This window comes from Mizuhopecten yessoensis, unplaced genomic scaffold (assembly GCF_002113885.1).
Source record: "Mizuhopecten yessoensis strain PY_sf001 unplaced genomic scaffold, ASM211388v2 scaffold11069, whole genome shotgun sequence".
In the NCBI taxonomy this organism is placed as follows: domain Eukaryota; kingdom Metazoa; phylum Mollusca; class Bivalvia; order Pectinida; family Pectinidae; genus Mizuhopecten; species Mizuhopecten yessoensis.
In genome coordinates, this window is record NW_018408864.1 from 1,672,209 (window position 1) to 1,685,226 (window position 13,018).

The 13,018-nt window shown below is 34.3% G+C and overlaps 1 protein-coding gene across 3 annotated transcripts in view; it reads right to left on the reverse strand.

Annotated features, from left to right (window-relative positions):
- LOC110465284 (diamine acetyltransferase 2-like) overlaps positions 1-1,752 on the reverse strand; it is a 6,844-nt gene extending 5,092 nt beyond the window's left edge. The window contains exon 1 of one of the 3 annotated variants that reach the window (XM_021520994.1): positions 1,590-1,752. In XM_021520994.1, the coding sequence (XP_021376669.1) occupies positions 1,590-1,618 (29 nt within the window). In that variant the 5' untranslated portion in view covers positions 1,619-1,752. The remainder of the gene's footprint in view (positions 1-1,589) is intronic. The other 2 variants (XM_021520996.1, XM_021520993.1) reach the window with 2 other exon arrangements.
- Positions 1,753-13,018: the final 11,266 nt, after the last annotated feature.

Here is a 13,018-nt window from a genome sequence, read left to right on the forward strand (position 1 = left end):
AAATGTATGACCTTGAATCATATTCAAGGTCACAAGGAGCAAATATGTTCAAAATATTTAAACAACTTGTTCTGAATAACCAAAAGGCTCAGGATGTTGATATTTAGTCAGTAGCATGCTGGGATCAAGGACTACTATGTTTGCTAAAGTGAATGACTTTGACGTATATGAAAGGTCACAGGGGTCAAATTTGTTTAAAATCTTTAAACAACCTCTTCTGAATAACCATGGGTCCCAGGATGTTGATACTTTGCAAGTTGCATCCTGAGATGAAAGGCTATAAAATTTGTTCAACATAATGACTTTGTTCGACTTTCAATCACAGGGGCTTTATTTTAAATCACTTTTAAGGTTACAAGTGTGATATTTATACCAGGTGAGCGATGCAGGCCCATTGGGCCTCTTGTTATTCTTATTTTTTGTTTATTTTTTTATTTAGGTGCAACAATACCTTATCGTATTCCATGCGCAATAACCAACGATAAAAGCCCGGTCGTAAATGGGGTTTGGTGGCTCTAAATTTTGTACTGGTATATGTATAAATGTAAAATATGAAAAATGTATATCTTTGTACTGTTGAAACAGAAAGGGAGGCGTGTAAACCTCTTAATTTTAGAATTTCAAAATTTAGAGACGCATTATCTTGCAACGCACCTTTAGAATTTGACTAGGAAAAATATGAAAAACATGTTTATCCTAAGCATATCATTATTCGTTATAGACATTTGCGGATTAAGATATAGTGGAGGATTGGGTAATTTTCAACAGCTTTTTAGTATTTAATAGTTTTCTATTGAGCATATGCTTTCATACCAAACTTCAATTATTACCATCTTGTGATTGTTTGTTGATTGTTGAGTGACGTATTTTACACGGATTATAGGAGTCAATAAACGGGTGTAGATGAACATAACACACACATGTAATTGCACCTTTTTATAATAAATACTGTAAGCCAAAACTGATATTATACTGAAACAGACCATTTTGTTATATTTAGTACGTTTAATGACGAATAAAATCTGCTCGAGGGATATACAATAATATCAAGTGCATGAGCTAGATCGGTAGTAATTTTGATTTGATGCTTTTGGTGAAATTATTTATTGCAAATATTATTTTCAACCCCACCTATATATGACCCGTCAATATGTAGATATTAATATATAAAAATATCTTATGTTCTGAGACTTGAGATTTGGTTGTTTATTTTTTACATAAAATAATATATTTCGATTTCAAATGTTTCCCAAAGAAAGCTGGAATTTCCCCCGTACATTACCTCATTTATGATAAATGCGAATTTTACTTAATGTATCTTTCCTGATTGGAGTCCCCTAAACACGCCCTTAGTGCAATTTATTTATCATGTAGTAAAACACTTTCACACCCATTAACGAAGAGGAAATCTTAAACTGAAGGGGTTGAAGAAAGGGCAATAATTGCACCCAGCACATAATATATCTTGAAAATAAAAACAAGGAACAATTTTACATTTAATACTTCACGATTTCTATTTTTTCTTGCCGAAAAGTCAAGTTAGTGCCAACATGAAACTAATAAAGATATTATCCTATTATAATACTCACACGGAGCATCCGATATATTTCGTCCACATCTTCCTCACTTGCGCGTCTGATGTTGAACTCCGACATTGTCCAGTAGATTGATATCGTCAGACTCAATACAAAATGGTATACTACGCTTTGCTGTCACCTGGTTTGCTTGTCCACACCACATGTTACCTCTTTATTGTCACACATTGTGATGTAATATGCATAAAAACATTTAATCGATACATCGCTTTATATTTAACACTTTAATATTTTTTGACTCATCATACACACTTTCATCAATTTAAACAGTATATACTTAACCTGTAAGTTTATTTATCCTTCATCTAGAAAAGGCGAATGTGATGCAGGGTAAAAATAGTCATTCTTTAAGGCGACGACGATCTCCTTGATCAATAGAGCTCTTTTTCCTAGTATTTTATTTCAACGCTAGAAATAAGTAGCCGATTTTTTATAGATGTTTGCTCCAATATTTCCATGCCCCAAGGGATTCACTATAAAAACATTCTAAATCAAATCATACTGTCCGATTACATATATTTATGTTCAAACTGGCGACAAAGTTAAAATCCAAGTAAAGTTCACTCTGAAATGAAAAATCAACTTCAGAATGTTGCGAGACTTAATAATGTCCATTAGACAAAATAGTCCAACGTTTCATACAAAGAAATCAGAGATGATATATTTAGTGTTACATGTTAATTACTTACATACATTTCCAAGCCTAATTTTCAGTTGAGAAAAGAACGAAATATTGCACACCTATAAATAACCACAATGAACATTATGTTTATAAATAAGAAATTATATTGGGTATTCATTTTTAATTGTGCCAGCCCATTCTTTATCATAGCGACTGAGATTAGTTCTCACAAAGTTACTATCGAAACATGCGAAAGGAACTAAACGTTTGTAATCCGTCCGTTAGCCAGTCTGCCGCCCGACACTTTGCCCGATGCATAGCTCATAAACAGTGTCACCTTCAACCTCTAAGGATCAGGTGAGTTTATGCCATGAGTCTGTCGTCCATCAGGATTCTTGTGTGATTCTCGTCATGGATTGACCGAATGCACACATGGTGGCTCTCTATGAGACTAGAAAGGATCAGTATAGTTGTCATTTCGTCTGCATTGCGATGGCAATATTGAAAGATTATGTTTGGTTTTATTGCCATTAAGGGTCCATGGAACAGCTGAGGTCGTTCAAGGACGTGTCTTCATGTGTTTTATATATGTGTGTGTGCAGACACCCGCTTGATAGACTATAAGCTAATCTGATAACAATTACTGATATTAATCACTATTGTTTGCCCGGATGTTAGCACGCAGGGGTCTTAATGAGGGAGGAAACCGGAGTACATGGAGAAAACCGACGTGGTCGGGCAGATGACCGCATACTTCTTCACGTCCAATCGGGGATTCGAACCCGGACGGCTTGGGAAGGAGATTGCGCTATCAATTGCGCCACCCGACCAGCTGAAACCCGTATGTTGGTGTATGTCTCGTCTTGTGACAAAACGGGTCTAATACTGACTTAATAGTGCCACTCCGCTACAATATCATGCCGGAGACATCCAGAAGAAGAGTATTCCACCCGGTCACATTATACTGACAATGGTTTAATCATTTGTTGCGATCAACTTAACTGCTGAACGTTTAGCAGGGCATACCAATTACCACTTTTATTTGTCCACAACTGGGTGCAAAACCCTTTGCCTTTCACACTGGGGCTATCGGTCAACACTTAAGTAGAAAAATGAGGTATTGCAAAGCAAGCGTTAGGGAAACAACGATATTCTAGGCAGAGGAGAGATAATATAAAATTTCCAATTATTGTAAAGGGGACAGGAAGAAATCATTTTGGTCGCTTTTGTGTCCAAATATCGAGTGCACAGACGCAAATATTCAATTCAGCAGGAGGTTTCTCCATAAGTTGCAACATGCAGTGGGAATCAGCAGGTATATTCTCATTTTAATACTCGACCTGCAGGACTGTATTGGTTGATCATAACGTCATAATTGAATATTGTCACAATAAAGCGTGATCTGTTCGAATTTGCAACTTTTCATGTATACTTTCTCAGAAAGAGGAAGTTTAAATTAATGAATGGTTATAACAGATCTTGATGCTATGAATTTGTTTAACTAATACCTCACTAACCCACTCTCATACAACAATTATTACTGACACCTCTCATTTTATAATGCCAGCGACAAACAATATATGGACATACTTTGACATTGAAAATGAGGGATATACAGGCTATATCTAAGATAGTATGTTTTGTACCCAATACATTACTTGGCCTCACAGCAAAGAACATCACATTTTGAAGTTAATTTGTTCATTTCAGGGTAAATCGTACATTGTTTTACACTACGTTGCCAGTTGGAAAAATAAAATGGAGAATACGAGATAGAAGGACTGTAATTTACACTGCATCACGTTCGCGTTATCTTCATTAAGGTGCTGGGAATAAAGTTACAGGTATAAACACAGAGGTATCCATCATTCGAAGCGGTTTGCTTTGTCTCGCCATGTAATGCAGGGAGTTCTCGAAACGCAACTTCATTCAGAAGAGTGTTTTCTGTGTTTCATTTCAAAATATGTTATTAAATAAACCAGATTTAATGGGATTTGGCAACAGGAAAAGCCTATAAAAGCCTTCTCCCAGGAGGTCCATCTCAAACAATAGCAAATAATGAACTATGAATATTTACAAACGTGGTAAGGAACATAAAAATTAGATCAGTATCAATGAAGATAGGAGACACCATACATACACGCATTTTCATTTCAACAAATTTTATTGCAAAAAATATGCAAAAGGAAATGGGATCAGGCAAAGCCTATATAAGCCTTCTCCTTACAATTTCGGTATGGTATATTATGTACAGTCATTGAAATCATCAAACAAACATATAAACAATTCATATAGTGTGTCTCCATGTCCCCACCGTACCAGGTATGGTTCTGATTAAACAAATCTTTTAGTGTTGATAATGTACTCTGATATACATTGTAGTACAAATGCATTGGTTTCTTCATCACATTCATGACATCCATGAAGTAATGAGCTTATATTAAAATGGTCAGGGGTTATATCTTGGTTAATCAGCTGATTTCTAAGTGTCAATCGAGAATGGTTAAATAGAGGACAGATAAAAACATAATGATCCGCAGTTTCCTCACCAAGGTTCCATGTGCATATTGGAGAATCTTTTAAATGGTCAAGAAAAAGGTCAGAGTTCAAATTGCTGGCTTCATTTCTAAGTTGACACATAATTATATTTATATTTCGACTGCCATCTTTTGCAAACGTTTTTGTTGTAGCCGAGACAGTTTCATTATTTTTGAAGAGTAGAGCTTTGAATTGTGATAGAGAGTTTACATTGGATACATCAAAAACATTAATAGCGAATGAGTTGAATTCCCTAAATGTACTTGGAAAATAGCTACTATAATAGCTTACTGTTCTACATATTGGAGTGTTGAAATATCTAGTCGTCCTTAATGGATATCTTTCATTTTCATTGTGATATATAAATGGTTGCACTATATCTTTCAGATGTTGCGGGGGCATGCCATGAAGTATCTTAAACATTAATATTAATAAAACAATTTGTCCTGAGAGTGTTCTTTATATAATTTATGACGAGAGGTACCTCTGCGCAATCCTGTTATGACTCTAGCAGCTTCTAAATGAACAGACTCAAGCAGTTGTTTAGATTGTTCCGTGCAATTGTCCCACAAGACGTCTGCATCATCCAATAAAGGCAAAATATATGTTTTATAGATCTTTAAAAGAGTTTTCCTTGAGACTCGTTTTTTAAGTGATTTTAATATATTTACCCTTTTAAACGCTTTTTCATATATATAATTTACATGGTGAATCCATTTACCATCTTCAGACAAAATAACACCTAGATATTTGTGAGTACCCAGGGATTGAAATGGGCTATTGTTAAAAAATATATCTGGATGTAGCGTGTCTCTTTTCCTAGTAAATATCATTGATACAGTTTTTGAAGGGTTGAAATTAATATCCCACTTTTTACCACAAGTACTTATATTTGAAAGATTTTCTGAAATGTTAGTAGCTATTTCAATATTGTTACTTTCTATTATTTCACTTAAGGATGTATCATCAGCAAACAATTGTATGTCACTAGTTACAATATCGGCTATATCAGTAATATATAAAAGAAATAAAAAGGGATCTAAAACAGATCCCTGTGGAACTCCAGCGTTTACAGATTTATAAGTTGAGAAAATGCCCTCGGTTAAAACACGTTGTTTTCTATCTGACAAATAATTTTTAAACCAACTTAGCAACTTTCCTTTAATACCATAGGATTCTAATTTGTATAATAACCCTTCATGCCACACTCTATCGAGGCTTTACTTATGTCACAGAATACAGAGAGGATTTCTCGTCCTTTATCAAGGGAATCCATAATCATATGATATAATGAAAGAAGTTGATTCACAGTTGAATCTACTGGAATAAAACCTGACTGGTTCTTAGTAATGATTTCATATTGTCGCAAATAGTTATGAAGATATTTAAAAATTACTTTTTCTATTATTTTGCTAAAGCAAGAGGTAACTGAAATAGGAAGATAATTAGAAACATAATTTTTCTCACCCTTGCCTTTATAAATAGCATTAATGTTTGCAGCTTTCCAGGGCAATGGGATTGAGCCGGTATCCATGGTTTTATTACAAAGGAGGGTAAGAGGAAGAGTGATAGAAGGTGTTAGTAGTTTTATAAGTTTTGGGACCACTCCATCAGAACCAGCGGGCTTCTTTTCATTTAAAGTATAAAGTTGATCTTTAATATCCTGTTGGGTGAACTCAATGCTATCAATTACAAAAGGAAAATCAGGAGGGGAAAGGAGAGGATCAAGATCATTTGATGAAGTAGAGATATAAGAAAAGTAAGTATTTAGACATTCTGCCTTATCAAATGGATTTTGAAGTAAAGAGCCATTATCGTTTAAAGGAGGGACACTGGTTTGCTTATTGTCGGTTTTTAACAGAGATTTCGCTACTTTTCACCACTTGTGGTAAGCTATTGCTATTAAGGGAGGATTCGAGTTTCAAGAGGTATTGTTTTTTTTTGTAAGTCTAAATAAATCAATTGTTTCATTTCGAATTAATCTATACCTTTCCAAATGAAAAGGGGAATTCGTGTTAACAGTTTTATTATGGATACGATTTCTTTGCCTTATTTTAAGTCTAATAGTAATTGTAAACCATGGTTTATCATTTGGTCTTACTGTAACTGATCGATGTGGTACGAATTCTTCGATTTGATTATTTATGGATTTAACCAGAATATTATTGAAATCGTTAACGTCAATGTTCTGGGAAATAGAGATCCAGTCAATGTCACTAATATTACTATTAATCCTATCAATGTCTGCATTATCATATTCAAAAATGGTTTTCTTATATGCAGTTTGTTTATATACTGAGTATGATAAGTCAAAGTTGATAAGACAAAGATCACTGCATACGGGAGTAAGGACTGTGTACTTTTAATGAAGTTCCTGTTGTTGGTGAGTATAACATCAATAGAGGTAGCGCATGTGGGAGTAATTCTAGTAGGCTCATTTAGTAAACTGGTAAGATTATAGTTTGTTAGTAATATACCTAGATGAGAGTGTGGCTGAAGGGATAACATATCTACATTTATATCACCAGTTAGAATAACATAAGCAACATCATCAGCAAAAACTTTATCAAACATATCATCTAGCTTTCGCCAGTGTTCAACAGTAGATTCAGGTCTGTAGATACAACCCAAAAGTGATTCACGATTATCAACTGTTAGTTCCAGCCAGATAATTTCTATATCGTTGTGTTCTAAATCAATTCTAAGCTTACTAACAACTGTATTTTTCGTATAAATAATAATTCCACCTCCGAATCCTCCTTGTCTATCCTTTGATAAAAGGTCACTATCACGTATTCATGGGGTAAGATGTGATTCTGTAAGACATATTATATCATTTTCAGAAGGTTCATTATCTATAATATCCAGTTTGTTTCTAATGGATCTTACATTAAGATGAGAAATTTGAAGATTGCGCAAAGGCCCAGTATTTAGTTCAATATCATTACACAACAGTAATAGGATTACCAATATAGGATTAAAATATGCGTTTTTCTCAATAAAAGTTAGACTGTATAGATAGAGCATATCAGAATATATTTTGAGTGCATTAGATTTGTTACTTCCATGTACGTCATGTACCCATAGTCTAATTACATATTGCACACACATTAACCGGTGTCTAAGCGGTATAACACTATTTGGTACACGATACACATGGAAGATAAGATATGAGAAAAGAAACTTGACTTGGGGTGGAGACACACTATACATACACGCATGCATATATATACATACTTGCACAAACATGCATACATACTTACATACGTATATACTTAAATGCATGAACACTACACACATGTATGCATGCACACATACATACATACAAACATACATACATACATACATACATACATACATACATACATACATACATACATACATACATACATAACATTCAAAATTTGTTGGTTGATTCTATACAACACAAACACAAAAAGCAGAATTAAGATCTTCACTAAGAAACTACTTCCTTTAGTCTGTATATTAACATTAGACATTAGATGTTCATAAAGGTTTAGGTACAAGTTTAAGTGTAAATTTAAATTGGTGTCAAGCTGTAAATGAGACAAGAGATATTATCATATTTTGTCTTCGAGTCATGTATATAGGGCAATGCAGAAAGAAGTGACTCACATCTTCATTATTACAACTACATATACAAGAGGGATCATCATTAAGATGGTCTCTAAAGAGATCAGAGTTCAACTGACTTGCAAGATTTTGAAGTTGACATAATATTATGTTAAAAGATCTAGCCCCTTCATATTTAAAAAACTTAGTACATAATGAGCCGCCGGCTGGGATTAGGGGCCTTAAGCAGTAAAAAATAAATTTTGTGATTTTTATGATTTCGAAATCTAGAGACATTTCTGATCACAATGATATAAAAAATATGTCAGNAAAATCAATTTTGTGATTTTTATGATTTCGAAATCTAGAGACATTTCTGATCACAATGATATAAAAAATATGTCAGTCCGTCAATATTTGATGATTTGACGCCACTTTAAAGATACGTCATACATAGAAGTATGCTATATGACTTCTGACGTCGCTTGCAACGTCATAATTTCTAACGTTACTTTTAAGATTGATACCGGCGGGTAACATATGTATATTAATTTTAACTGCTTATTTCTGGCTTCACTCCAGAAGTTAGGGTTAGGGTTAGAGCATGATTGTAAAGGGAAATTCCAGAGCATTTAAACGGAAATAATAAAATATGTTATTAAGTCATACACAAATACTGAAATGTAAAACAAATAGGGTTCCATATGACCATGGTACAAATAATACTTCTGTACTTTTGAACTTTGAAGACTAACATCTCTACAGTTTTCTTCCGGTTATAGCTGTGACAAAAATATGTTTACAACAAAAACTTGAATCAGTATTCACAAATCTATACCACTTTGTAATGACCATGACATACATGAAATAAAGTGGTGCAAGATTTGACGTTGCAGCTATTGGAGGAAACTGGGTACCCAGAGAAAACCAACGTGAAACGTGATCGGGCAGGTGACCCCATATCTGTTCACGTCTGATTGGGGAATTGAACCCCGGCCGCCTTGGTGAACCACCCAACCACTCAGTACAGTATTATCATTTGTAATAAGTATTTGACCATTCTATTTTAGTTGAATATGCTGGTATACTTAGCCTCAGACTTTCCCCATGTAAATATTTGAAGTTGATGAGGTCACTTGTTCCAACAGTACCATTTTTCATTTGAATGAAAAACTTCAAAATCTTGCTGTTTTAATTTAGTGATTGTTTTTCTCAAATATTTGTTAAACATCATTTTCAGAAAACAAAACAGGCAGTTTAGTTAAGGCACAGAATATGTTTTTCCTATATTCAATACTGGGTTTTTGTAGATTATAAATAACTGTTCATTTCTCATCATTTTATTGGCCAAGGAAAATTTCACTACTCATATCACATCACTACACATTTTGACCTCACCTTCTACCTCCAGTAAACACTTTGACATGATGAAAACCCTAGAAAACTTGTACATCCACAGACAGACCGTCCTTAGGCCAGTACCAATGGACTGAATAGTCACTTAAATGCACTATTAGTCTAAAAAGTAGATTTTAAACACAGTATGTCATCATTCCTTTGTTTGGATAGATCACCAATATGAGCTTAATTACATCTAGTGTAAGCAGAGAAGGTCCCTGGCCTTTATCACCACTTTCTAGAAAACCTTCAGGAATGGCTTTGCCTATCATAACTGGTCTCACATCAGTCTCCTCCCCGCCAAGTGCAGGTGTCTCCTTTAGTTCCCCTAAAATGAACATTTAATATACATATCAACAGAAAGTATATGCATTAAAAACCAATTTATATATACCTGGTACACACAAGGTTTGCTGATCATCTATGCAACACAATATACAAAATATACAGCTATATTGTGAAGTAAAACAGTTTAAAAAAAATGCATTCTCAACACATTTATTGGACGTGAAAAAAAAAAACATTGTACAATCAGAAACGATGGATTTCAGGGGGCTAAATTACCGAGTTATCGTGGGGTATTTAAGTTTTATGAGTACACGTATGAAGCTCTCGGCGTGTCACATATGTCTACATGTACGTAGGACTTCGACCGTATAGCTGAATACGACCAGCCCGGATCATATTGCTGTATAGACATTGTTTCACTGACATGCTGTTGTGCATGTGATGGTATAATCAATTACGTAAACAATGAGACCTCTATATTACTTTATATTAAACAAGATGGTGCCCCTAAAATAACAAAAGAAAAGTTTGCTGAATTGATATTTGATATGAAATCCATTACTATCTCGCTAAAGATTGATGAGCCGTATAGAACACGTATAGAGACATATTGGTCAGAAAAGATTTTACCAACGATTAATCGCGAGGGTGTTTTACAAAAAAGATTGAAAAACAACAATTGCAAATCAATGAATCACATGCTCAAGTTTCAAACTGATGAAATTCCCGATCGAATTCAGGGTTTATGTACTTTATACTATTCATCAGTCTCAATACTATGATGTACCACGTAATTAGATTAAGTCCAAGTTCGTGGATGGTGTACGTAGAAAAATGAGTTCCCGAGCTTTTTCAGCATGCAACAATCGCAATACTTTTGATGGTCGTTGGAACCGGTGACTATGAACTGGCCGCGGACGCGCAAAATTTCAAGCTTAGTTGTCTTGCGGGAATTGTCAACATTTGATAAAACTCTAAAAGTTAAAAGTTCCCAAAACATGTGTGCTAGAAAACCGACTTTTGTTTTTACTTCTACGAATGATATGTTAACAATACCGCAAGAATCGCTAAAATTATGAAAATACCGACGGTATTAAGCATTAAGCTTTATTAAAAGTTATTTTTTATCTTATTTTTATTGATAAGTCTACAAATAAAAACGCAGTATTTATATGTTTTCAAACACATTACATATATATAGTCACACGAACATATATTACGGACAAAGAGTCCGTAGCGGTCTGGTTACTTCTACAAAGAATGGAACTGAAAAAAAAATATCCATGGAACTGAAATAAAATCATCCATTCTGACGAGGAAAACAACAAATAATAAAACAAACAAAATGCTAAACCAGTGTTTACACAGCAATATAATCCGGGGTGGTCGTGTTCAGCTATGCGAAGTCCTTATATATGTGTGCACACATGTGTGATACGCTGTAAATTTTCATACTTTTACATGTACATCGTAAAATTTATCTCACGATAACTCGGTCAATGTTTTCAAATAGCAAACTGAAATTTGATATAAAAGTGTGTTATAGTCATATGAATAACATATCGTCTGATGTTGCTTATTTTTTTAGATTTATTTTAGGGATATAGTTTGAAGACGCTTCACGATCTGTAAATTTCTTTATGCACGTGTGCAACGGCGCCAATCGTAAAAATTCAATTCGTCATTTCTATGTCATTTTTTCAAATATCGACCTGAAGTTTGGCACATAGGTGTTCATAGTCATATGAAAAATATATTTTCTGATGTTGCTTACTTTATAGGTTAATCTTAGAGGTAAAGTCTGAAGACGCCTCACGATCTGCGGAGTTCAATTCGCACACGTGTGTCACGCCACGAATCGTAAAAAATAAATTCACCATAACTCGGTCGTTTTTTCATATATCTAGCTAAAATTTAGAGTATATATCAATAAAAGTCTTATTCATAACATATCCTCCGCTTTCTTTATTCGGTATTTTTATAGATTTTGTCTGGCGACACTTGTTGTTACTTGAAGACGCTTTCTATTCATTTTAAAGCATTTGGTCATTTATCTCATTATACAATAAAAAATACACATATTTTTCCTAATGTTTGCATACCTCAAATTTAACAGCATGTTTTTCTTTCTTCTGAGTGTTCCCTAGCTGCGATAACGTAGCTTTCTGACGACGACATTTTTTTAATCGGGGCAGAGGAGGCCGGGTATTAATATTAGTATTAAGTGTTCCGGTGCATCTGAAGAACTGCATCAAAAATGCGTCCTTACATTCTCGAGATAATGTACATTGATATTATTAAAGCACAGAAAGCATGACTAGTCGATTGACTTATTTGTGTTTTGAAACTGCAAGTCACATTGTATAAATGTAGACGTGCAAGTTAGCCTGCACCCCCTTGTCCCACACGCCAGAACCTGGCCAACATTTAGCACGATTACTAGCCGAAGAAACGGGAAACTGGAAGTGACTGAACAGATCGTCTAGCTCTGCAGCTATCAAACTATCACATAAATTCATATAAATTGGGTTGAAGATAGGCTGCTACATGTCACAAGTTTAAACGCAGCCACCGTGTTTGTCAGTAGCGAATGTAAACAATCTACCGGAAGTGTGCGCTCCAGAAAACGGGAAATCCCTATCGCTTGGATATTTAAGTCAATTGGATTAATTATTGATATCTAAAGTGTATGCTATTGTTTGAATTAAGAGATAGCTTTCTAGTTTCAGTAGTTACATTATATGTATATGTTTTGGGAATAATACAAGTTATATTGTACATTTTTGTAAAGCAAGTGAGATTTCCGTTTTCGCGCGAAACAGAAAAGAATAGAAATATAACGTCTGTCGGAATTCCCGTTTTTCTCCATTTTCATTAGCTAGAAGTTAAGGACCCAAATCCCAGCCGGCGGCTCAAATTTATTATATCTTCATTATTTTGGGGTATGGCATAATGAACAAGTTGTTTTTGAGTTCACTAATATATCTCAAATTATAATTATTAC